The sequence below is a fragment of the Centruroides vittatus genome, unplaced genomic scaffold, assembly GCF_030686945.1.
Source record: "Centruroides vittatus isolate TY-2023 unplaced genomic scaffold, ASM3068694v2 contig_884, whole genome shotgun sequence".
Classification (NCBI taxonomy): domain Eukaryota; kingdom Metazoa; phylum Arthropoda; class Arachnida; order Scorpiones; family Buthidae; genus Centruroides; species Centruroides vittatus.
Window position 1 is genome coordinate 849,326 of NW_027122576.1, and position 25,175 is coordinate 874,500.

The 25,175-nt window shown below is 27.8% G+C and overlaps 1 protein-coding gene across 2 annotated transcripts in view; it reads left to right on the forward strand.

Annotated features, from left to right (window-relative positions):
• The window catches only part of LOC136983648 (calmodulin-lysine N-methyltransferase), a 42,232-nt gene that overhangs the window by 15,612 nt on the left and 1,445 nt on the right, over window positions 1-25,175 (forward strand). For both annotated transcript variants that reach the window (XM_067280449.1, XM_067280450.1), the window contains exons 2-11: window positions 1,874-2,031; window positions 3,316-3,377; window positions 4,106-4,166; window positions 4,250-4,304; window positions 7,906-7,969; window positions 9,912-9,972; window positions 15,908-15,982; window positions 16,811-16,874; window positions 18,687-18,815; window positions 22,862-22,977. In XM_067280449.1, coding sequence (XP_067136550.1) covers window positions 1,874-2,031; window positions 3,316-3,377; window positions 4,106-4,166; window positions 4,250-4,304; window positions 7,906-7,969; window positions 9,912-9,972; window positions 15,908-15,982; window positions 16,811-16,874; window positions 18,687-18,815; window positions 22,862-22,936 — 804 coding nt within the window. In that variant the 3' untranslated portion in view covers window positions 22,937-22,977. The remainder of the gene's footprint in view (window positions 1-1,873; window positions 2,032-3,315; window positions 3,378-4,105; window positions 4,167-4,249; window positions 4,305-7,905; window positions 7,970-9,911; window positions 9,973-15,907; window positions 15,983-16,810; window positions 16,875-18,686; window positions 18,816-22,861; window positions 22,978-25,175) is intronic.

A 25,175-nucleotide genomic window follows, 5' to 3' on the forward strand; every position in this document is an offset into this window, starting at 1 on the left:
GATGTTTAGTTTCCAAGTGTCAAACTAATTTTGATGGCTTCATGCTTTCATCAGAAAGAACTTCAGAGCAACAATGCACTGTGGCTTTCCATCCAATGAGGTGAAACCATAATTTAAATAACTGTCATTGTACAACCTTGTCTTTTTACCAACTGATTCACTGTATGTAGATGGCTCACTTCGTTTTTTCACAAATTTATCCATTTTGCATTAGAAATTTAAAAAAAACAATTCAGTTTCACAGTTGACCGCACACTAAAATAAAAGCGCCAGACGCACACTTTGCATTTGAAACTTAACTGAATTGGTGCAATCGCCAGCGCCTGTTTTATATTAGTGACAGTACGACTTGTTCAAATGCATCCATATGCATTTTCAAACATGCTCTCACAGCGAGTATTATAGGAGGAGATGAAATTACAAAGAGCACGTCCACATCAAGTTGGAACTTGTAAATTGCTCATGTATGTACACGTCATACATGCATATTCATGCCCATTGCTATAAACGCAGCGACATAAAATAATAGGAATAGTTGTATTACATTTTTTTACTGTCGGTATTTTCTTAATGTATAAAATTAGTGCAATGTGATGATAAAATATTTTTAAAAATTTACATTTATAATTACAGTCAAAATTCAATTAGTAATAGTAAGGCTTACTGTTGTTATTCCTTTGGGTGGGGGTCACAAAATATTAATTTTATTTATATTTACTATTTGGGGGGTTGCGGAGCTAAAAAGGTTGAGAATCGCTGCTTTAGAACATAACTCTTTTTTAATTATTCTACAATCTTTATAATCCCAATATTCACTCAAATGTTCTAATGGAACAAATATTGTTTTCAAAAACATATCAATTTCTCAACATGCAAAATATGTATGAGATAGGAATTAAAGTACAGTAGCCCCTCATTATATTGTACATGTTGGGAAAGACCAAATGAGCAATATATCAGATGGTGCAATATATTTTGTTTATTTTCAATCTTTATACCAACTTGCTGTTTTATTGGTTGTATTTCATACAATGGTACTTTCAAGCTCAATGATTGGGAAAAGATAATATTTCTTTGTCTGTAGAAATTCAATGGCAACCAATTTTTTTAAAAATTATTGATTAAAGCACATTTATATTTGGAAGACAAAATTTGAAAGTTATGTCCAAATGATATAATGAGGAACTACTGTAAATTAGAAATGAACATGTATTTCTTAGATACGGGAATTTTTTAATTTAATTTGATCATATCTCTTTGTAATATGTTTCTGAAAACATTTCACAATCTGATAGAGTAGCATGTTGCAATATCTTGTTATTCACATAACATCTGCTAACAACAGGTGCAAATAATGCTATGTTCTTTAAAAATTTAGTTACCAATGGTAATTTAGTAGTTACTCAAAAAAACTTTGACAAATTATTTGATTTTAAAGCAAATATATTTTAATTTGACATATATATAAAATTTATATTAAAATAGTTAGTTTATTTGTTTTAAAGAAAATTACATAAATGTCATTGACATTGTCATTGAAAATGTATAATCTTTAAAATGAATAAACTAGATTACATTAGACACTATGTGAGGTTTAATTTTTCACTATTAATTTCTAATAACAAAAAATTTAAATCTAAAGTTGATAAGTATATGATAAGCATAAAGATATAGCAATAGATTATAGATAAATATATTAGTAGTAGACATAAGTTGTGAATGCCACCTGTTTCTTGCTATTCTTTCTATCAAGGTTATCTATAATTATATTAATTTTTCCTATATTAAATTTACTTGATGTTTTATTTTGCAATATTATAAAATATTATATTTATTATATATCAGTCTTAAGCAAATATTGTTGATTTTACAGGCATTACATGAAGGTAGGGTGCATCAAAATCTGCAGCGATTTTCTAATTTTGGACTTATTCATATGACAAGGTTATATGGAAGTGAATATGAAGATCCCAAAGGGCATTGGTATGAATGCAAATGTGTAGAAGATTCATCCTTAAAATTACAAATTAGGTAATTTTTAAAATATTTTTAATAAAACTGAACTCAAGTTTAACTACAAAAAAATCATTTTCAGAAATATGATAATTATTGTATTAGTAAATATAATATAAATTTATATGGTAGAAGTTTGTATTTTAATATAGATATATATAAACAAGCAAACAATTTGTAGTAATAATAACCAATATTATAACTGTACTATTTCTATTGTTGATAAATTGAAAGATTATCCACTATTTAAAAATGTATAATGACATATTGTATGTTGAAGTGATGCAATGCAATTTTAGATATTGATCATTACCACAACTAGCAATCAAGAATATTACAAATTTTAATGCTAAAGAAGTATGGACTGATATAATTAAAATAGTGTCATTATTGAAATTAAGATCTAATTTTAAAGCATCAGATGGTATCAGAATATTGACAAATATGAAACACATTCTTAGTTCTAATACTCTTTCAAATGAAAGTGAGAGATTATAATTATTACTGAAATAAAAAAATAGCCAAGCTATTAACTTATGTTCATTAAAATAAGTTGATATATAAACATAACATAAAATATATACACACTTATATTATATAATTGTACAAATGAGGTAAAAACCAAAAGTACTTTAGTCTAAAAGATCCATTGTGCTTATATTACATAACTTCAAAACTTGAAATTTCAACAAAACTTTTTAACACTACAATAATATTGATGATAATCACAGTGAGTATAAGAGGACATTTACTTTGAAAAAAATGCATTTTTACTAGACACATCAAAAAATTCAAAATAATTGTGTCTTAACTGTTTCGCATAGCTTAATTTTAATTCTCAGTTTAGCTTATGTAGCTTATTTAACATCATACTTTAAATCTGTAGCTCTTAAATGATCAATAATAGATTCAAAAACTTTTCAAATATAAAATTAAGTTATAATATACTTAGAAAATAACTTTAATATTTGTTCATGTGTATATGTGACGTTGTTTTCTCATGAGATTTACGTTAAGAAGTAGAATGTGTTCTAGATTTAATTTATGCAATGAATTTTTATTTGAAAAAATTTACTGTTTATAAAAGAAATTATGTAAGATTGATTTTTTTTGATTGCACAAAATTTGTAGTAAATAGAAAAAAAATTACATAACTTTTATAAACTTGCATATATTGATATTATGTCTACAGATTGTAAGTTAAGCTAAAAAACTATTTATAATTGCATGATTAATTTTATGCACTTAGAAATGATATTTTTAGATAAAATTAAAAATTATATAAAACTTTTTCTCTTCTAGATTGCTTTCTGATAAAATCACTGTTGAAGAATTACAAGGTTTTGATAATACTGGTAATGTATGTAAGTACAATTTATTCTTTAAAAAATTTGGCAGTATTCTAATCTTATCAGAGGAACCTGGTTTATAATCGACATTACATGGCAAATCTTACTTAGGCTAATAGCTTGTATATCATTGTGATAATAATCTTTCATAGCCATTATTGAAGATAATTTTATTTTCGATATCAGATCAAGGTTCAGTCTATGCCCAAGTAAAAAATGGGTTACAATATATTTAATTTTACTCTATAAATGATTATTGGGAAAGATGTGATATATATATAAAAGTGTAGAAATCTGACATACAACTAATGTTTTATATTATTAAATATAAATATTTATTTATTTAAAAAAAATATTTAAATTGAGACAACTGAAATACAAATATTTCAGTAAAATGTTGATTGCATTACCAATTGACAGAAAATTTAAGCATTGCTGGAATTACATTTAAAACTTCATCAGTTTCTGTAATATTGAATATTAAAGTATAATTAAATTGTTGCAAAAATTATTAAGCTAATTAGGAATTATATAAATTTAGAAGAAAGAAAAACATAAAAATTTCTATAATTTGGTATTTATACTATCAATTAGATATTTTTCAGAAATTTTTAAATTTAACATTATTGTAGTAATATTATAACTGTTGTCATCACAAAACAATTACATTGCAATTTACTATAATTGATACTATAAATAATTGAATGTAACATAAATGGCAAATTAAAAACTTAATTCTTTAGGTATATGGCCATCAGAAGAGGTATTAGCATATTATTGTATGAAAAATAAAGAAATTTTTGGGTATGTTTCTTATTAGTGACTTATATAGAAAATTTAACTATAATAAAAACAAGTTTATTTAATTTTCTAATATAATTTTATAGTGGGAGAAGTGTCTGTGAACTTGGAGGTGGAATGACATGTCTCAGTGGCTTGGTGGCAAGTTTAACATTTTTTAAATACTTTTTCTTAAATTACATATCAACTACAATAAAATTTAAATAAGTTATATATTTCTTTAAATGAATCCAATTAATTTTTTAGTGGCTTAAAAATTAATCATATTTTTTAAAAGTATAGTAAGACCCCACTTAATGTGGGAGATGCGTTCCTAGACGACAAAACGCTAAACGAAACAGCGTTAAACGAAGTCATTTTAACATAGAGTAAATAGGGATAGGAGAACATGCGACCAAAAATAAACAAATTTTACTTCAATTTTAAATTATTTTTATATTAATTTGTATAATAATATATGTTAAATAACACAAAGATGTGCACACAGAAATATGAAGTTCATATTTTTGTGATGAAGGTCTGACTTTTTGAAATTCTTGTTATTTTTGCAATAAAGTCATGAAGTTTCATTTGTCACTTTTTTCTTTTCTTAAGCAAATGTCAGTAGCAGAAGATAGCATCCAAAATGTCTCATTTTGCTTTTGCACTTCTTTCAAAATCTGGATCATTCATTACAATTTGATTAACAATTTTCATTATCGTTACCATAATTTTTACTAAGGAAATCTGTAGAGAAATATTTTGGGTTTTTTGTTTTCAGAATCTCTATTTTTCCAGTTCTATGTGAATTCCTTGTTCTGCCAGTTCTTGAAGGTCTTTGGTAAGGCTTTCACCAGAAACCTGCTCAATATTTTGCTCGTCTACATCTTCTAGTCCTGCTGTATTGATTAGGTTGACAGTTTGGTCAACCTAACGATACAGCAATAGGCTCTTCTTGTTGAGAGTTCTTGGATACCTTCAGCCATAACTTCTTCCACAATTCGGGCATTTATCAGTTAATTCTTGCTAAGCAAAGCTGATATTGTCTATGGCATCCATAATGTTATATTTTTTCCAAAATTGCACCAAACAAACATAAATTTAAAGAAAGTACACCTTTTTGCCACCTTTTTCTGATTGGTTCGTGTTCATAAATAATCACATTATGTAATTGCTGCAATAATTTAAATCGGCGTAAATTTTGAGCCTTTTTTTTAGGCTTCAAGCAGACCACGTTATATCAAATCAGTGTTAAGCGAGGCAGACATTAAGCAGGTCTTACTGTACAACACTAGGCAATTTTTAAATCTTTTTAACAATCATAAATTAATATATTGTTCAGTTCACCATATTTTTGCACAGATTGTATGTTTGAATGGCATTTTGGAAGGGGTAGGTTGTATTCCAACTTTAAATTGCAATTACAAACTTGTCAAACAGCTTTTCCTTTATCTGAATTCACTAAAAACGTCTTTAGAAAACTTGAAAAATCCATTGTGTGCTGCAGACATATTCATTTACCATCACAATTTTCTCCTCAAACCACCTTACTTTCAGTTCTCCCTTATTTATTTTCTGCATATTCAATCCTTGCTATAATTAATATCATTAAACACACACCTATTTGAATTATTTTCTATTTAACATTTATTATGATTAATATTGTGGTATTGGTGAGTGAAAAAAATTTACTTATCTACTTCATTTGATCAATTAATATAACAATTGATCAAAATATTTTACATGATTAGTAAATAAAGGAAACCCAATCTGGACCTAGCAACATTTGGGTGGCTAGTAAAAGGTAAATTACAGAATTTATTTAAGGTTAGGTATATTTTATTTAGTTCTTTTGTGATTTTTCTGTAACAGAGAGGGACAGCCATCAACCAGATTGATATACAATAAGCAATTTATAAAATAACTATGCTTTTATGAGAGTAAGGATAAACTTTTACAGGAAAATATTTTATAAAAGCTAAATTTATAACAACAACATGGAACTTGTTTTATAAATTTAAATAAAAATTCTAATTTATTTCTAGTTTCAAAGAGAGAGAATTTTAAATTAAAATTTATTGGACATGTTTGTGATAACTAGAATATTTTCCTCTTACGAACATTCATCTTGTCTAATTTTCATTAAGTACATATGCATTAGACAATATTTTTATTGAATCAAAACATTTTTATATTTATATTGTGAAATTTATCACTGTATAAACTATTAATAGGTATATAATAAATTTTTCATTTTAATAAAGACAAACATAATGAACATTTTGTTTTGAAATTTTTTTTTTCTGGTTCTACTTAGGAAAGTATTTATCTTCAGAATTAATGTTTATTCCTTTTTACATAATATTATATAATACTCCTTTAATATGAAGAGGATTTTAATGAAATAATAATATATCATAGAGAAATTTTTTATATAGATAGTATTTTTTTTAATAAATGGAGCAAGACATTGAAGACTTCAGTTTTATTTAATTACAAGAATAACACTAATAAAATGTTACACTAATAAATGAATAGTCATTTCAGAATAAATACAATTCATTAAAAGAATTTTTTAATTTGAAAATTGTATAATCTAGAAATGTTATCAAATTCAAATCTTTAATTATTACTCAAGCAACATTAGGAAAAAATGTAGAAGTTAAATATAAAAAAACTATAATACAACTCAAAGCCCAATTTTGTTTTTTTTTATTATTATATATATATATATATATATATATTACTAACCAACAAATACCTAAATAATCGAGCTACTAAATGGCTATAATTAATTAATAAATACAAACGAATTTGGTATAGAGGTAAGCATTAGGTGCCATCTCTTAAATGAATTAATAATTATAATTATTAAAATTATAATTATTAATTCAGTTAAGAGATGGCACCTAATGCTTACCTCTATACCAAATTCGTTTGTATTTATTAATTAATTATAGCCATTTAGTAGCTCGATTATTTAGGTGTTTGTTGGCTTATTAATATATATATATATCATCGGGCTTTGAGTTGTAATGTATTTATATATATACCCTCACCGGAGACAGTGATAGCTGGCTGAGTGCCATAGAGGAGATGCTTATTGGCTGTGGATGTAGGAGTCGTCTCCAGCTAGCGCCATTAGTAACCATGGATGGTTATATCGAAATTTAAGTACGTCTGGAAGTGATGACTGGCTTGGGGTCCGGAGGGCGCAATTGGTAGCGCACCGCACAGCAAGCGGAGGCTGCAGGTTCAAGCCTCACCCCAGGTCAGTTATTTTCTTCCAGATTGTTCTAAATTATTTATTAAATTATTAATTTAGTTAAGAGATGGTGCCTAATGCTTATTTCTATACCAAATTCGTTTGTATTTATTAATTAATTATAGCCATTTAGTAGCCCAATTATTCAGGTGTTTGTTGGTTTATTAATATAAAAAAACTTCTACATTTTTATTCAATAGTACAGCCAATGAACTGCAGAGTTTAATTTTTTTTTTCAACATTATACTAGTAAAACAATATTATAGTGATATTTTCAATAAAATTTATTATATATACATGCATACATACAATACTATGTGTATTCATATTTAATTAGTAAATTATATTAAATTATTTTCATAATTTAATGTAAGACAACAATAATTTCAGAATAAAATAAATATTAATTTTAATTTACTTATTCTTTGTGTATACATATAACATAATAATTATATTTATATAAATATCTTACATGTTTTGAAATTCCAAAAATTTCAGGTTGCAGCTACAGCTGGAGCAAAGGAAGTTTTCATTACTGATGGTAATAACAAAGCAATTCAAAGTATCCTTGCTTTTTATTATTTTACAAAAGCAACAGTATTTAGTATTTAAAAACAGTACAAACTTGATAATTCACATTTATCAGTTTGACACATCCTGTAATCTGACACTAGTTGACTCTAGGGTATTACAAGAATTGTTTCCAAGTTGTAGACCAGCTTCCAACTGGCTCAAATTTTATTTTCTCATTAAATGTAGCATGATATCAATTCTGAGCTTTTGCACAATATTAAATACTTTTAGGCTCATCATCATTGTTTGCTTGAGAAAGATACAGTATCTTATAACAATAATAAATGTATTCATATTTTCTTACTATTATACAGTTATGTTTTTTGATTAATGCAATGTACTGATATCATGCAAATAAAGAATTGTTTTCTTCCCAAATGATTAACCGTTGTAAAATTTACCTTACTTCTAATAATCTGACACTATCTGATTCCATATATGTTGGATTACCAAGATTGTGCTGTAATATAAACATAAAGTGGAGAAAGTGTTCAACAAAAAGAAATTATTAAGAGAGAAAAGATTTTTAATGATTTCTGTAAATTGATTTGAAATGAAGTAACTGAGAACACTCATTCCCAAAATGCAAAGTAAACAGAAATTGATTGGAGTAAATGAAAGTAAATAGGATTATATCATTGACATTAAGTTGTTTTTTTTATCTTAAGAAGAAAATAAATTTAAAATCAATCAAAATTCTAAATAACTATAATTATAGCTGTAATTATACATGTTTAAGCCTAATTATAAAGAAATCTTGATATATATTAATTTAAAAATAAAAGAAATGGTAGTAAAAATTATAAAATTGTTAAAATAAATATAACATTTTATGTACTTATAATTAATGTTGCATATATTTAATTTAGGATATGTGAAATCATCTTTGAAAATATTTATTACATTTGTTAATATTAAGTGACATTTAACATCAAAGCTGAAACAAAAATTTACAGTATATACATTTAATTTAAGTATTAGATTATGGCATACCAACTTGAATTTTTATTTAACTGAACTAAAAGCCATATATAATGTATTTTTCGAATTATATGTTCTCTCTGAATTAGAAGAATACCTATTTAAATTTTGAAAAAATTAAAGTACATGGGAGACTAAAAGTACTTGTACACATAACAAGAAGTTTGCTTCCAAAAATTGTAAAAAAAAAAAAGTTTTTAAGGAATTATATAAATTATGTAAGGGCATGATAACGTTTCTGCTGTGAATCATTATGAAGTGGACCAAAGACAAAATTTATTTATTTTTCCATTCCTGTATCTAAAAGTGTTTAAGAAACTATTACATCACATTGTTTAAAAAATAGAAAAACTTTGAAATTTTGTAACTAAAACTGCACAGTATTAAAAACTAAGTTAAAAAAAAATTATTTAAAGGTGATTTCTAATAAAAATAAAAATATCCCTGAAATAGAAATCTGCCTTCTCGTATCTTAAAAACAATAGGTATATACCTATGATTTGAGAAATATCGTATTTAGATTGTTTTTTATTTATCATATGGACTGAAAGATAATAGTGGAATTAATTACAAAAAAAAAAAAAATGTAAAAGAAACATTAAGTATTCAAAGTTATAATTCAGTTTGTTTATGAAATATAATTCTCACTGAATTGTTTTAGAAAGACAAGTTTATCAAATTATTTAAAATAATTATTTTTATATTAATGTTTTCAAGTTAATATACAGAATGTAACTTTGATGAAAATTACTTCAGATATTGGTTTTATCAAGTATTTACTCTTAAAATTTTCTTTTAAACTGATTGAAATTTATTGATGACATGTAAAACTATCTACAAAATATATATATTAAGATAATGTTTGAATTGATAATGGGAATTTAACTAAATTTCTGTAAAGTTAAAAATGAATTTTAAATGAAGTGTGAATATTCCTTAACATTGAATAGATGTTAATTTGATAATCGAACGCAATCTGCACTGCTTCGGAATTACACAAGTAGTAAGCAGGCAAGTAAATTGAATTTATTTGAACAATCTTTGACTTTATCACTTTGTAACATGTTTAGTATAAACATTAGGGTGTCCCTTATTTTTCGAATATATTTTTTTTTTTTTCTAATGCATAGGGCCTAGTTTTGTTTATTTTACCCTTAAATACTCTCACAATAAATTTCAGCTCATTTTGATCACTAGAACCCGTGCCGACTTGCATCGAATCATTTCCATACATATGGTGCTAGAGAAGTGGCACGTATTCGCTTTGTTCACCATTCTAACACAATTTGTCGGGCTATTAACATGTATAGTTTTTTTCGAAGATGTCAGTGGAATTACGAAGCACTAAAAAACATATTTTCTTAGTCGGAGAGATAAACCACCAAATCACGGGTGCAAAATTACCGTCAAATCGGCAAGTACTTGCAGTTTTGTTTTTTAACATTCGTGAAGTTAAACTAACTGAGTGAAAGTGTAAATCTTGGACTCTCTACCTGATAAATATCCACCAATTTCTTGACACAATTAGGTATAGTGTGGTGATTCGTGGCGAGGTAATATGTTCCGCAAACGGACCGATACAAAATAAACGAATCAGATTATACTTTTAACAAGATATGATTTTTTTATTTTTGCCAGAAAAGAACAAAACAGGTTCTTTGCGGATTTCAACTTCACAAAGTAAAACGTCATACAGGCGTTCTGTTCCTCAGTATACAACAAGGACGCGTTTGAAATGGAACCCGACAAAGTCCGACGCATGAAGACCTTAAAACTAAGCTTATCCTACTTATGACTAGATGAGAAGAAAAGTGAAATTAGGTGGAGGTAGAAATAGAAGAAGAAAGAAATACCCGGGATTTTCTTTTCTTAGTGTCTCTACTTTGGTGGGACACCACTCTTGAGTCCTGCTTGATTATTATGAACCTTCCGTTCTTTCGGTGAACTTCTCGTTCTTCCGTAGTTCGCTTTAACTCTCTCTACGATAGCCTCGAAAATTCCCTTCCTTTCTTAAGCCTGACCTTTTCGACTTGTAGTCTTCGTTACTTTTCTTTCTGCTCTTAACCTATGCACACCGTTCGAGCTCAATCCTTTTCTCTGCCCTCTCTCTCCGCTGTCCAGTCCAAAAGTGACTCCCCCACTCTCTCCCAAGCCCTCGGGGTCTTGTTCTTCTATTGTTTCTGTTGTTTACTTCTTCGGAGCGGTAATCCCACCCAGAGGGTACAGGAAGTGGAAAGGAAAGTTTTAGAGGATAGACAAGACAAAGAGACAAAAGAATTACTAAAACTAACTTATATTACATATAAAAAATAAAAATACACAAATAATATGGTTGACGGCCACAATAAATTTTTTAGGTATTCTAGCTTTTTCCCAAAATATGATACACTCGCGTATTACAAGATTTACGCTTTCACTCACAGTAAGTTAACTTCGCGAATGTTAAAAAACAAAACTGCGAGTACTTGCTGATTTGACGGTAATTTTGCACCCGTGATTTGGTGGTTTATCTCTCCGACTAAGAAAATATGTTTTTTAGTGCTTCGTAATTCCACTGACATCTTCGAAAAAAACTATACATGTTAATAGCCCGACAAATTGTGTTAGAATGGTGAACAAAGCAAATACGTGCCACTTCTCTAGCACCATATGTATGGAAATGATTCGATGCAAGTCGGCACGGGTTCTAGTGATCAAAATGAGCTGAAATTTATTGTGGGAGTATTTAAGGGTAAAATAAACAAAATTAGGCCCTATGCGTTAGAAAAAAAATATTCTAAAAATAAGGGACACCCTAATAAACATGCAAAAAAAACTTTGATAAACATTATCTTTTAAGAAATTATAATAATTTAAAAAAATTTTTAAATCAAACTTTAATTCAAAACTTGTATTTTAAATGTGCATTACTATTAATAATTTTAAAACCTTATTGTTACTTTTATTATGGTGACTCCAACACATCTTTTATATTACCGCAATGAAATTAATTTTTATATTATTAACATGACAATAAAAATATATATTAACATTTTGTGTTCACTTTCTCATATCAAACAAATACTTTCAATAAAATAGAGTAGTCCCAAAATTAGTGTTAGCATCTAATCTGTTGGCAAAATTAAGAGCCCATAAAGCTGAATGATCTTAGACCAGTATTAGAAAAGATTCATGCCCTATTATTATAATGGAGAGTGCTTTGCATGAATACTGACAAATTTAGAAGTTAAATTTACATAAACAGCAGCTCTTTAGAAATTTACATGAATTATCTGATCCATTACTGTTATATAAGGTCATTTGAATTATCTGATCCATTACTGTTATATAAGGTCATTTGGTCATTAGAGACACTAAGAAATTACTGTCATAAGGTCATTTGGCCCCAATCATTTGGGCCAAATGACCTTATGACAGTAATAGATTATGCTAGTCAATACCCTTCAATCAAGATAGAACCTTCAATTGCTTTTACTAGAGAAGTGATATGTAGCAAAATAGCTTTAAATATTGATGAGTACAAAATAGTGGCAGACTGCATTGATCTAATCCTTTCATTCATACCTCAAGTGGTGTGCAAGTGTTATATGCAGGAACTGGTTGTACCTATGGGCTAGCCCATCTCTGGAGACCTAACAGAGTTAATTGTTTTATGGGAGTTCACTGTATTTATACCAGAAGTCAGATATTACACTAAAGTTTTCAGAAAACCTGAAAGAGTAAATCTGTATACACACTGTAGGTTGGCTGTCTTAGTTAGCCACAACTATCTGTCTTTTAGACCCCCTAATAGTCAGGCTAGAGTTGTCTTGCACTCATCCTTACCAATACACAGGAGACACGAAATTAATTTAGGTCCAATTGGCATTATCACGGTTTCCCAAGAAAGATGGTAAATGGACTAATTAGAAGCTAGATTTAAAAAAAATGGTATAGTAAGTAAAAAAAGACTAATGAATTTAACTTCTAGATTTGTAGTTATAGGAAGGTCATAGCCACATTAATTTTGCCATTTGTTAGGATGAACAGCAAACAGAGCATGACAAAGGGAGTACCTGTCATTATGCAGAATCTCAGATCAGATAAAGAACAAGTAAAAAGTGTAAAGAAAGCAGGAGTATAAGTAGTTACACAAGAGGAGATGATAATTTTGTATATGTTTGCTCAACAAACGACATATGGTTGTAATGCTCAAATGCAAGAGTTAGAGCATTACGACCATATGTCCATATATACTAATTTAAAAATAAATGGTAATAAAAATTATAAAATTTAAGAAATGGTAATAAAAATTATAAAATTGTTAAAATAAATATAACATTTTATGTAACTTATAATTAATATTGCAATTCTTTAATTTAGGGTATGTGAAATCATCTTTGAAAATATTTATTACATATATATAGATGTTAAAGTAAGGTGGATGTACGGAACAATGTTTCGTTCATGTTCTAAGTAAATATTTTAAAGTGATTAACCATGAAGATTTAGTTTCACTTGATAACAGATGAATAGAGGAGTCAACATAATTGATTTTTGGAGAACTCATTAAAAAGTTAGGGAAGGAAATAGGGTAAAATTCACATAGGGCAATACACTTCAGATTAGCATTTACTGCACTAGCCACATGTGCCATTTTTAACTTTGGTCATTCAAATTTTACATTTGCTCTTGTTTTCAATTTTAGAACAATCTTCAAATTTGATCTAAGTTAATGATCTAGTTCAGAATGAAAATATCTTTTTTTTTTTATTATTTAATCTTGGTTTGCTGAATAGGCAGCAGTAAAGGATATTTTTGTTTTGTAAATATGGAGTTGTGTGTCTGAGCTGTAATGGCTCTTTTGTTGAATGAAATTTCAGAATGGAAAATGCTTTTTCTTGGCACATAAGCAGAATAAAATGGTATAAATTTCATAATGGGCATCAAATTATTTTTTATAAATTTTGTAATTGTTCAAATAAACATTTTTAAAAAATTTTAGTGTTTTTTACTTTAATTATCTATATGCATTGTAAGGAGTTGATTCTGAACTATTCTATTTTGTTTAGAGATTATTTTTAGGTTGTTGTTTTGTTTATTTTGGGGCATTTTATTTTGTCAAAGACAGACTACCACACCTCTCTGGACAAAATTTTAAAAGTTGAAATTCACGACAACTGCTGACAGAAAAATTGACATTGTCATCCCAAAATGATATATTGGGATGGAAGACTTTTACAAGAAGTTAAAAGAATTATCTCCCACTCCCAAATTGTTATCGGACAACACAAAAAAGTATCATAAAATTGTGAGGGAGATGACATAAGTAAAATAACAGATTACTAAAACTAGTAAAATGTTACCGTGTAATTATGTAAATAGGATGAGTGGGCAGATAAATTGTAACGTTACCACATCTGCTGCACAAAAAGGAGACAACTCAGATGAGGTGAAGCTTAGATTTGAACAAGATGGTGCTAAGAATGAAAGGTTTCCAAATTCAATGAAAGGTTTCCAAATTCCAGGACCAGTAACAGAGTTTTGGTGGCACACAGTCAAATTTGTATGATTCATTGTATTTTTTTTTTTTTTTATACAATTAATTCCTATCTTTCTTGTCGGTTTTGTGGAAATAGAATTAAGGTAGTTCTAATTTAATTTAAGTTCCCAAATTGTCGGGAAGGTTTTGTACATATTTGTTTTGGTTTGATAAAGTATTTCTTTTTATTTTACTAATATTTTCTAGCATTGAATTGTATATATATGGGCTTTATTAATAAACAGAATTTTTTATATTGTGTATAGTAATTCTTTTGATGTTTGATCTTTAGTAATGATAGTTTATGTATAGCTCATGTATGTCCAAGCCTGACACTCTAACAACAAATCTTAGTAGATAACATGTCATTAGTGTATTTTTCAGGCTTTTGCTTTACATTTATACAATAAGATGTTACAGTATTTTGTTTGCTATATATATATATATACCCCAGTAGACCCCCATAATATATATATATATATATTTATTTATTTATTTATTTATTTATTAGTGAAAACTCATAATTATCAGATTATTATGTAAATACAGTAGACCCCCATAACACGGTAGATACATTCTGTGTTGTACGAGTCACTTAGATTTTACAAATACATGAGCCATTCACAGCCCAGCACTTGTGCAGTTTAGGGGGTACGGCTGTTTGAAAGGTTTTCTTCCATAAAATTAATCGATTCTAGACTAATTTGACTCAAACATTTCCAAAACACATATAATTTTTTGGGAATAATCCATATAAACTATGCTATAAACAAAAAATTGTAGGATTACTTACCGAGTGCGCACCATTTGAAGACGCCATTGCTTAAGCTTGTTTTCATCGCGGAGCGGCTCATTGAACAGCAGATACGCATTTCCTGATAAGTTATTCTTTCTGCAAAAAATTCGCTGAATTTTGGAGACATCATTAATAGAAATATAATTTTTATGGCCGTTGAATTAATAAACGTTTTTTAGTAGGTCCGCTGCTCGTTTAAACTCAGCGGTTTGTGCAATGTCCACTATTGATCCAGATTCGACCAATCCTGTCGAGACACGAATTGGCCATCATGTCTCATTCTTTTACCTTGTTATATGAACCTCTTTTACCATGTTGTACGAACCTTTAGTGTGTTATACGAACACGATCGCAATTTTTCCGCCATGTTATACGAATCCGTCTTATATGAGCCCGTGTTATGGGGGGGGTCTACTGTATAACAGATGTAAATTATTTTATTGTACACAAAATATTAGCTAAAACAGAAAAGTCCTAAACAGAAAATGAAGGTATCTTTCAGTTTTTAATTATTTTTAAATGCTTTCAATTATGGATTTTAAACATTTTTAAAAATAAAAATTTGTATTATTAATAAACTGAAAGTACTAAATATTTTATTTCTTATATGATAAAATTTTTTTTTTCAGACTATTACGATGGGATAGTGAAGTAGATTTAATTGATTTAAGATCTAGATTTGATGTTATTTTATGTGCAGATTGGTAAGATTTCAAGTTTTATTTAATTGGAAAAAAATCAATAAAAGCTTTGTTTTAAATTATACAAAAGTAACTCTTAAGTTTAAAAAAATTATTATATATAAAACTAAATATTAAAAAATAATAATAATATCATACCTTTTAACCATCTGCCATTTAGGTGGACAGTATGTCATTTTATTCTGCACCCACCTTGGTAGTTGTCTGAATGCAATGTCCTCCATTTCAGTATATCAGTCAAATAATTGCAATGACTTAACTAGTTATATCATACATTAATGTACAGTACCAAACCTGAAACATTGCTGTCTGCCAGGATTTGATACTATTAATGACTAAAGCTCTAGATGTACAGTTTTTTTTTGTGTTGATTATTATTATATATGCATATAATAATCAAGACTAAAAATTCTAATGCCTGCCGTATATTTTAAGATAAAAAATAAGATTCTTTTATGAAGTAGCCATTTTTGTGATTTATCAATCATTTTCCTTTGTTTAATCAGCCAATACAAGTACAGTAGGTTGAGAGGTATGATATATTCTAGTAATATAAAATTATTTGGCATGAAATTACTAATTTACATTATAATAAAAAAAGAGTATGAGAAATTAATTTTTTTTTTACCTTTCCAAAGACATGTCACAAGTAAAGGCAAAAGATTCTCAAATTTAGAAAGAATATCAATTGTTAGGAAAGTCCTTTGCTTAACAGAGATTAATTTTTACTTTAGTGTTATTTTCTCCAATGAGAATTAAAACTATAAAGAAAAAGAACAACTTTATTTTAATTTAAGAATAAATATTAATTCAAAATAATTAATTTTGTAGTTTATATTTTGATGAAGCCAGACAGCCTCTTACAAATACAATTTGGAAAATAATGAAAGATAATGTGAGTTAAAATAATAAAAATTTGATTTTATTTTTGCCATTTAAAATATTTTTAAGAATTTGTTATAAAAATCAATTTATTTTAAATTTTGTATAATTTAATTTTTAAGTTTATTATTGTTGATTAGATGTAATTTTTATTGCTATAATTAATATAATCAATTAATTAATTAATTAGTCAATATAATTAAGCTATACATCCATGTAATTTATGTACTTAATAAAAATAATTTTGTATTACAACTACATTTCTCCTAATACAGTCAATAAAAATATTAAACTATGAACTGATTGCTTAATATTTTAGTAAACAAGTTAAGAAAACATAAATTTTATTATAATAAACTAGAACCCTTCTAGTTTAATATAATATATGTTTTGTTACTTGTTTAAAAAATTTCTTCACTTATTCTCTTTTGTACTCTCTTAAAAGTAGAAAATTAGTATAGGTGAAGTTACAAGTTCAAAATTTTTTGTTAAAAATCTCTCTCTAAATTCAATAAGAAAAGTTAAGTGCTATCAAATGTTAAATTTTTAGCTATTGTATTTTAATGTATGTGATATTTATTTGATAAGTTATAGTATATATTTCAATCTGTTTTAAAGATAGTTTCCATCTATAGCAATTCAGTATAATTTTATTGAGAAGGATAAGTTACAGCCTCAATCTAAGGATAATGCTTCAAATTAAGTTTTAATTGTGTAAACATAAATTTTTAGAACAGGGACATAAAAAACATATAAGGATGGATCAATAAATAATCATTCAACAGCATGACTGGTTGTCCCAGCTGATTATTTATTGATCCACTCTTATATACAATCAAGAAAATATACTATAAGTTCAAATCTAATAGTATATAAATGATGTCATATTAAAAATTTGACTTTTATTTTGCTCCACAAATATATAAATTGTTCTAGCAGCAGTACCAGATTTCATTATAGAGTAATATTACAATCTATTTTCGTGCTAACTCATTTTTACAATTTACAACTCTGGTGGCACATACATTCTTTTCACAAAATTGCTTATAATGGTTGCATAATTCCAGACCATTTCTGCCAACAACATGTTAAATCTGCATCTTGACGTCACAAATTATTTATGGGTTGTTGACATAGAGACAAAATTTGATAAACCTCTCACAGAGAAACTTGCAGGGTGTCAACTTGCACAACCTTGGTGGCATTGCATGAGATGATACAGCCTGGAAATTTGTCTGTCAGCAATGCAACTGTTTTGTAGGCAGTGTGATAGGTGGCACCATCCTGTTGAAATCACATCTTCCAGATCCATGCCGTGCAATGGCACACAATTTACATTTAGCACTGTTAATGGAATGTCCTTTATAAACAAAATTTAATTGTTACAGTCATCCTAACAAAAATTAATCATAAAGTTCTGTTTGCTTTCATAGGCCATAGTGTATATACCAGTAAAAATTTTTATTGGTTTCAATTTGTTTTTATTGATTTCTATTTATTTTTAATGGGATGATAACAAGAACTGATAATGATTGCCTATTATTACCCACATTTTGAAGTTAATATGTGAAAACACAGCTTAAAATGCTTTTTTATCTGAAAATAATGAAACATTGATAAAACTTTGCTTATATTTATTTTAACTTATGCTTTAGGACATGCTAATTCTGATAACATTATAATCGAAGATATTGTTATCAGTTTTTTAATGTACCAGAAAATTTGGTAAATAGTGTATTAGGCCAATGAAAATGATTTACTAATTTAAGTGACTATATATTTTTAGTTGAAGTTTTAAATAAAAGTTTACTTCATATTTTTTTAGGGGTTAGCTGTAATATTGGCACCTCCACGTGGTAGAACATTTCAACAGTTTGTTGATTTGGCTCAACAAAGATTTTATATCGAAAGACTGATGGCCTACGATACATATGTATGGGAACTGCATGTTAAGGTAAGAAACAATAATTATTTGTTAGGCATAGAGGTAAATTCTGTGATTAGTATCTTTCAATTTCAATTTGTACATTATATGTTTTATCTTAAAAATATTTAATACAAAATTTATCATATTACATTAAGTTTGATTTTTAAAAAAATGAATGTGTATTGCAATTATGTAGTTATTATATTATATTCTAGTTCGCAATTTATTTATGTAATTAATTGTTATAGATTTCTTATTCTCAATTTTGGAAGAAGTTATTACAACTTTATTATTTCTATCTGTTTCAAGGATTGATAGATAAATTCTTATAACTAAATCTTACAAACTTTAAAATGCAGTCTATTTTATTATAGCATCTAACGTTTTTGGTCAATTAATTGACCTTCATCAAGAATGAATGGAAAAATTTTTTGATTTATACCAAATGAAACCGATTATGGAATGTTTTTAACTTTAAAACTTTCTTAATATCTAGTGTGCAAGTCCATGAATAGATAAATAAAATCTACAGACTGATAGCATACAAATATAAGAATACACTAACTATACACACATAAAAATAAAAGTAAAAAATAAAAATTAATAATAAAAAAATAAGTAAATAGATAAACAAATGATAACATAACAGGCACCAACTAATGCCTATTTTTTAACTATCCATGCCTTTTTTTTTCTTGCTGACATATTCATAATGCACCTGCTCTCCATGCCACTGAGACTTTATAGGATTCTCTAAAGTATATAGCCTGTCCTGCTAGATTGCTCTTGTGTATATGCCATGCTTCTGTATATTTAAGATGTCTCCTGACCTGAACCTTATGTATTATTTCTGCTCTTTCCCATTTTACTGAAACCTCTGTTGGGTCTGCTATAACATGTGTCATTAGTGCAGTGACGTTAAGAAAGTTTTAAAGTTAAAAACATTCCATAATTGGTTTCGTCCGGTATAAATCGAAAATTTTTTTGATTCATTCCTGATGAAGGACAATTAATTGACCGAAAACATTAGATGCTATAATAAAAGAGACTGCATTTTAAAGGTTTGTAAGATTTAGTTATTTATTCGTAAGTGCAGTTAGAGAAGAGTGTATAAATTTTTTATAAAATTATTTTGGAAGGATATAGAATGACTAGTTGTAAAAAGTAGTAAAGGTAATGATTTAATGTAATCATATATTCATTTTTCAACTTAATAACCATTTACAATTACACATTTTTCCAAATGTTCAATCAATTATTACATTATTTTGTACAGTTTGTTTTTCCTTGGCTCATTTCCATAAAACAGCCTGAACTTTGGCATTCAATGAAAACTGATAACTTTTCAACACCGGTACTAATTTTGGATACAACCAGATGCAGAGAATAAGAGACTGTCAATGTAGTATTGCCATCATTATTCTCCATCCATTAATTGAAATTTAAAACTGTTCTCTCTGCTTGAGAGGTAATGCTAACAATTTTTTAGGATGGAAGAGGAACACTCTACATCTGGCAAAGGAAAAAGCAGTCAGTACAGTGAAGTATTGCAAACCTATGCACTCTACATATATTTGCAGAATAAAGCCAGAAAGAACTGTGTTTCTCTTTTGTATTGTAATAATACACTGCAGAAAGGAAACAGTGAAGACATCTACAGTTACATTCACAACTGAGGATAAAGAGTTAGAAGTTAACTTCCAACTCTTTATCCTCAGTTGTGCAATATCCTCAGTATCCTCAGTGTGCAATAAGTGTTCATGTACTAAAAGTAAAGTAAATGGTAAGTGGTCAACTTCTAACTGTAACTCTTGATCCTTGATTGTGAATAGGGTCATTAAGAAGCTGAAGTTACAGGTTTTTTCTGTACCCTCTTTAAAGTTCAGATTTGTATCATCATTAGACTTCTGGTTGTTTCCAAAATCCTGACTGTTTGGATGGTGAAGTTCAAATTGTTGGAATGGACCAAAGAAAGCTTAGTTTTTTCATGCATAGAATGTAAAAATGGATCTCAAATTTGGAAGAATGTCACTCTAAATGATGATTACATTAAAAATGAATATACCATACTTTCCAGCGTATAAGATGATGACCCCAGACTTTTACAGTTAAAATATAGAGTTTGGGATATACTCACCGTATAAGACTACCCCTCTTTCAACGCACACCAAATAAAAGTAAAAAACAAAATCAGATTTGATTTCAATATGGTAATGTTAATTTAAATGCTTATGATATGCAGGTACTTTGGTTAAAAAGTCGTCTTATACACTGGAAAATACGGTATGTGATTTAAAATAAATTTGTTTTAATACTTTTCAAAAACTAATCATATCAGTCTCTTTCCAAATTAGTTTTATAAAAATAGTTCTCCTTTATAAAGTTATCATATATCAGGAGGTAACAATACATGATACCTTTATAAAGGTACCATGTATTGTTACCTCCTGAACTTTTAAAAAGAATTTTAGGAATAAAATCTCAAAAATAAATTGTGCAATATTAAAAAATTGCAGTGCCCCAGTTAGTTGTCATGCTTGTCACACAGTAGAGGTTAGATGTCATGGTCAAATCACGAGAAGAAACATTTAAATGCTTGAGAATATATTAAGAAAAATATGAAACGGTTTAAATTATTTGTTCATCAAAAAAATTTTAGTGAGGAAAATCTAGTCATAAACCAAAAAGATTTCTTATCATTGAAAACTAGTGATGTAGTTGAAATTTATTCTCCTGAAGATGAATACAGTTGTTTATTGTTACAAGTTACTTGCTTTAAAGAAGAACTCCAAAAAAGATACAATTAGCATTGAACAATCTATTGCAAGTAATTTTCAATTAAGGACTTATGCAGATGTGATTGTAAATATTGTTAACCCAAAGGATGTTGCTTTAGATTCTGTAGAATTGACTTTCAAAGATCAATGTCTTGCACGCAGTGACATGTTGAGAATTTTAAAATGTTTGATAAATACTTGTGTATATATAAACAAAAAAATAGAATTTTATAGTATTAGGTGTCAGGTGTTTGAGATGTGGTCTCGGGTGAGAGAGTATCCTGTGGTGTTATTACACCAGATTCAAAAATTGTTTATTGTTCTGCTAGTAGTATGGTATATTTATTTCTTCAAATGAGTTCAGAAATGTGGAATTTTGATATTAATGGCAACCTTTATTTTGAAAAAGCAGTGAATGGATTTTTGTCTGATTTGTTTGCCAAGTGAAAAAAACTAAGTTGCAATCATGATGTAACAATAGTACTTTTTTCAAGAACATTTTATGAAGCACGCAGTACTGAAGAATTTCCTGAATATATGAGAGAATGCTTACAACAAGATTATAAGGGACATTTTTATGAAGATTTCTACAGGGTTACTGTGCAAAATGAAAGATATGATGATTGGAACTCAGTTTTAATAATAATAATAAAACCCTTCAATAAATATCAGCAAATTTAGAATGTCACCAAAAACCAGGAATAAAAATTCCACATGCTGTTAATTCAACATCATCTCAAGGAAATTTTTTTGAAGTTCTTAACATGTCTTTGAATGTTTTTGAGAAACACTACATGGACCGTAGCTTTGATCGTACTGGTCAACTGTCTGTAGTTATATCACCTGGAGTTGGTGTTTTTTAAGTTGATCGTGAATATTAAAAAATTGCCAAAAAGTGTAAATATAGAAGAAATTTAGAAATTTATTAGTGTTAGACTATAAAATAATCTTCTTTAAACCATTGTGCATATTGATATTAATTTTATACTACAATAATAGTAATAAACTAAATAATATACATTATATTATAATAATGTATATTATTTATGTGAAGCTTAAGATTAGATTTCAGGTAGTTATTGATTGAATGCATAAATTATTTGAAATTTAAAATTTTCATTAAATAATGCTTTCACTTCTCACTGTTAATTTATTTTTTTATTTACATGATTTTACATGATTTAAACTATATATTCCAATGTTGCAATTTTTGAATATATAGTTTAAACTTATTAAATATAAATTTAATAATTATAAGTTATATTTATATATCTAAATAATTTCCTTATTTATCAGCTTAAAGAAACTCAGTCAGATATTTATGACGACAACTTGCACTATCCTCAAATGTTAATATTGAGAAAAATGTAGTGAAGATAATCCAGTCTGCCTCTTATTCAAGTAGAATACAGGTTAGTATATACTGTACTTCTTAACTTGAATAAATTCATACAAAGGTACTAAAATGCCAGTTTACAGATAGCTTCTGAGCTTAAAAAGTAAAATTATATTTACTAAAAAGGCACCTTTTGCACATTTCCAGTGCAAAGTTTTGTTATTGCATTTTGGCCTCTTTCAAAGGCCTGCTTTAGGTTTCAATTGCTGTTTTTGAATGCTGGCTGAGAATTTTTGTGCTGGAAGTGTGTGTATTTTTAGTAAGTTACTCATTCCAGCTCCTGTATTATGATAGTAAAATTGTAGTTAAAATTAAATACTACTGAACCAATTGCATATATCATACTGGTTATATACATGAACATATGATTTGTTTATAGAATTTTAATCTATACATAAAAAAGCTGACTAAAAAAATGTTAGAATAATTTATACTGCAATTCACATATATATGGAATGTAATACAGTAGAGCATCGATTATCTGACCCCCGATCGATCGACTTATCAGTTAACTGACCGCGTTCTAGTAGGCAAATTCAAATGTCCGCTAGTGATGTGGCGCTACAATATTTGGTTGTCTTGGCTACTTTAATATTATTTTTGTTAAATTTTTGCATGTTTTAGCTGGCAGCACCGGCTCGACCATGAAAGGGAGGCTAGTATTTAAACCAGGCCTAATACACTATACTAATAATGTATTTTTTCATACTTTTCGGTTATCCGACTTTTCAGTTATCCGACCAACTCCAGTCCCCAATTAAGTCGGATAATCGATGCTCTACTGTATTTATATTTTTGGCAGTTTGTATTTGTGCTAGCTGATTTTGAACATTACTTATTACATTGTTTTATATAATAAGTAATGTTCTTGTATATCTAATATTCATGTAACTTGTATATCCTATGATATCAAACATAAACTTAAGAAAAAAGATTTTTATATGCAGATACTGTATAATTCAGTGTTTGCACTTGTATTAAAAATTGTTCAAAATATCTGTATGATATGAATATTGGCAGAAACATGACAAAACATTTCATTTCATTAAGAAAATAATACTGATAAAAATGAACTGTTTTTTTTTTTTTTTGTTTTAAAAAAACCAGTTTAGAGGTAAATGCTTTCAAATTCCAAAAGCAGGCCTTTTACTCTCAAACATTTGTGTGAATGAATTTTTGTTGAAAAAGGAATCAGTTATGTCTAATACTGTTCTTTTTTAAAAAGTAGTATACTTGAATAAATTTTTGAGGTGAAATTAAAACTTTAGTACACACACTAATACTGCAAAATAGTTTTTTAGAATCAACTAATAGAAGTGGAAAAGTGCCAAGTGTTTAATAAATAACACGGTCTTGTGTTTGATGCTCAACATATAAGAAAACACGGTTTCAAGAATACCTAAATTAAAATATAATTTTAATTTTATGTTTTGCTTATTAATCTAGAATTGATGTGCAAAATAATAATTTAAACACATTGGAATCTCATTATAACGAACTTTGAGAGGACTCCCCCAAAATGTTCTAATGAATAAGCATAAATCATCATCAAGTAAGTTAAATAACTATGAAGTCCACATTTGGAACAAAAATAAGTTTGTTAATGCAGAAGCAAATTTATACATACAAATGAATACAACCAAATTATAACTTTAAAAAACTGAGTGGGTTTGAATTTGTCTATTTAATTTACATCTTATCATATTCTTCTTGTGCTTTGCACAGGAAGTATATTATAAGATAGTCTCCTGTATTAGAGGAGACTGACCACAAGGAGTCTGAGACATTTCTTTTCCCCAAATATCCCTCAGTACCCTCATGCCTGAAGGGAAGATAGATAAATAAATAAATAACATAATCAAGAGGCATAAGTAGCTATCCATATAACTGTGTTTATGATAATTTGTGACTCTCGTTAGTTGCTTCCAAGTTTGCACCTTTCTCTTGGGTATAATTTATGAATTGGAAGACAATAGCAAGGAAGAAAGAAGTTGTAATGGAGTCATTATAGTGAAGTGAAAACTAGGAATTATAGTACTGCAGAAAAACAGTTTAAACTGGAAGTTCTTAATAAATATTTGTACAACTCAACCTCCATGAATTCTCATGGAAGTTGAGTTGAGGAAAATCTAAAAGGTCATTATTCTGAAAAGTTTGTTGTAATGAAAGTTCAATATATTTAGAACTTGGTTAAAAATATTAAACTTATAACTT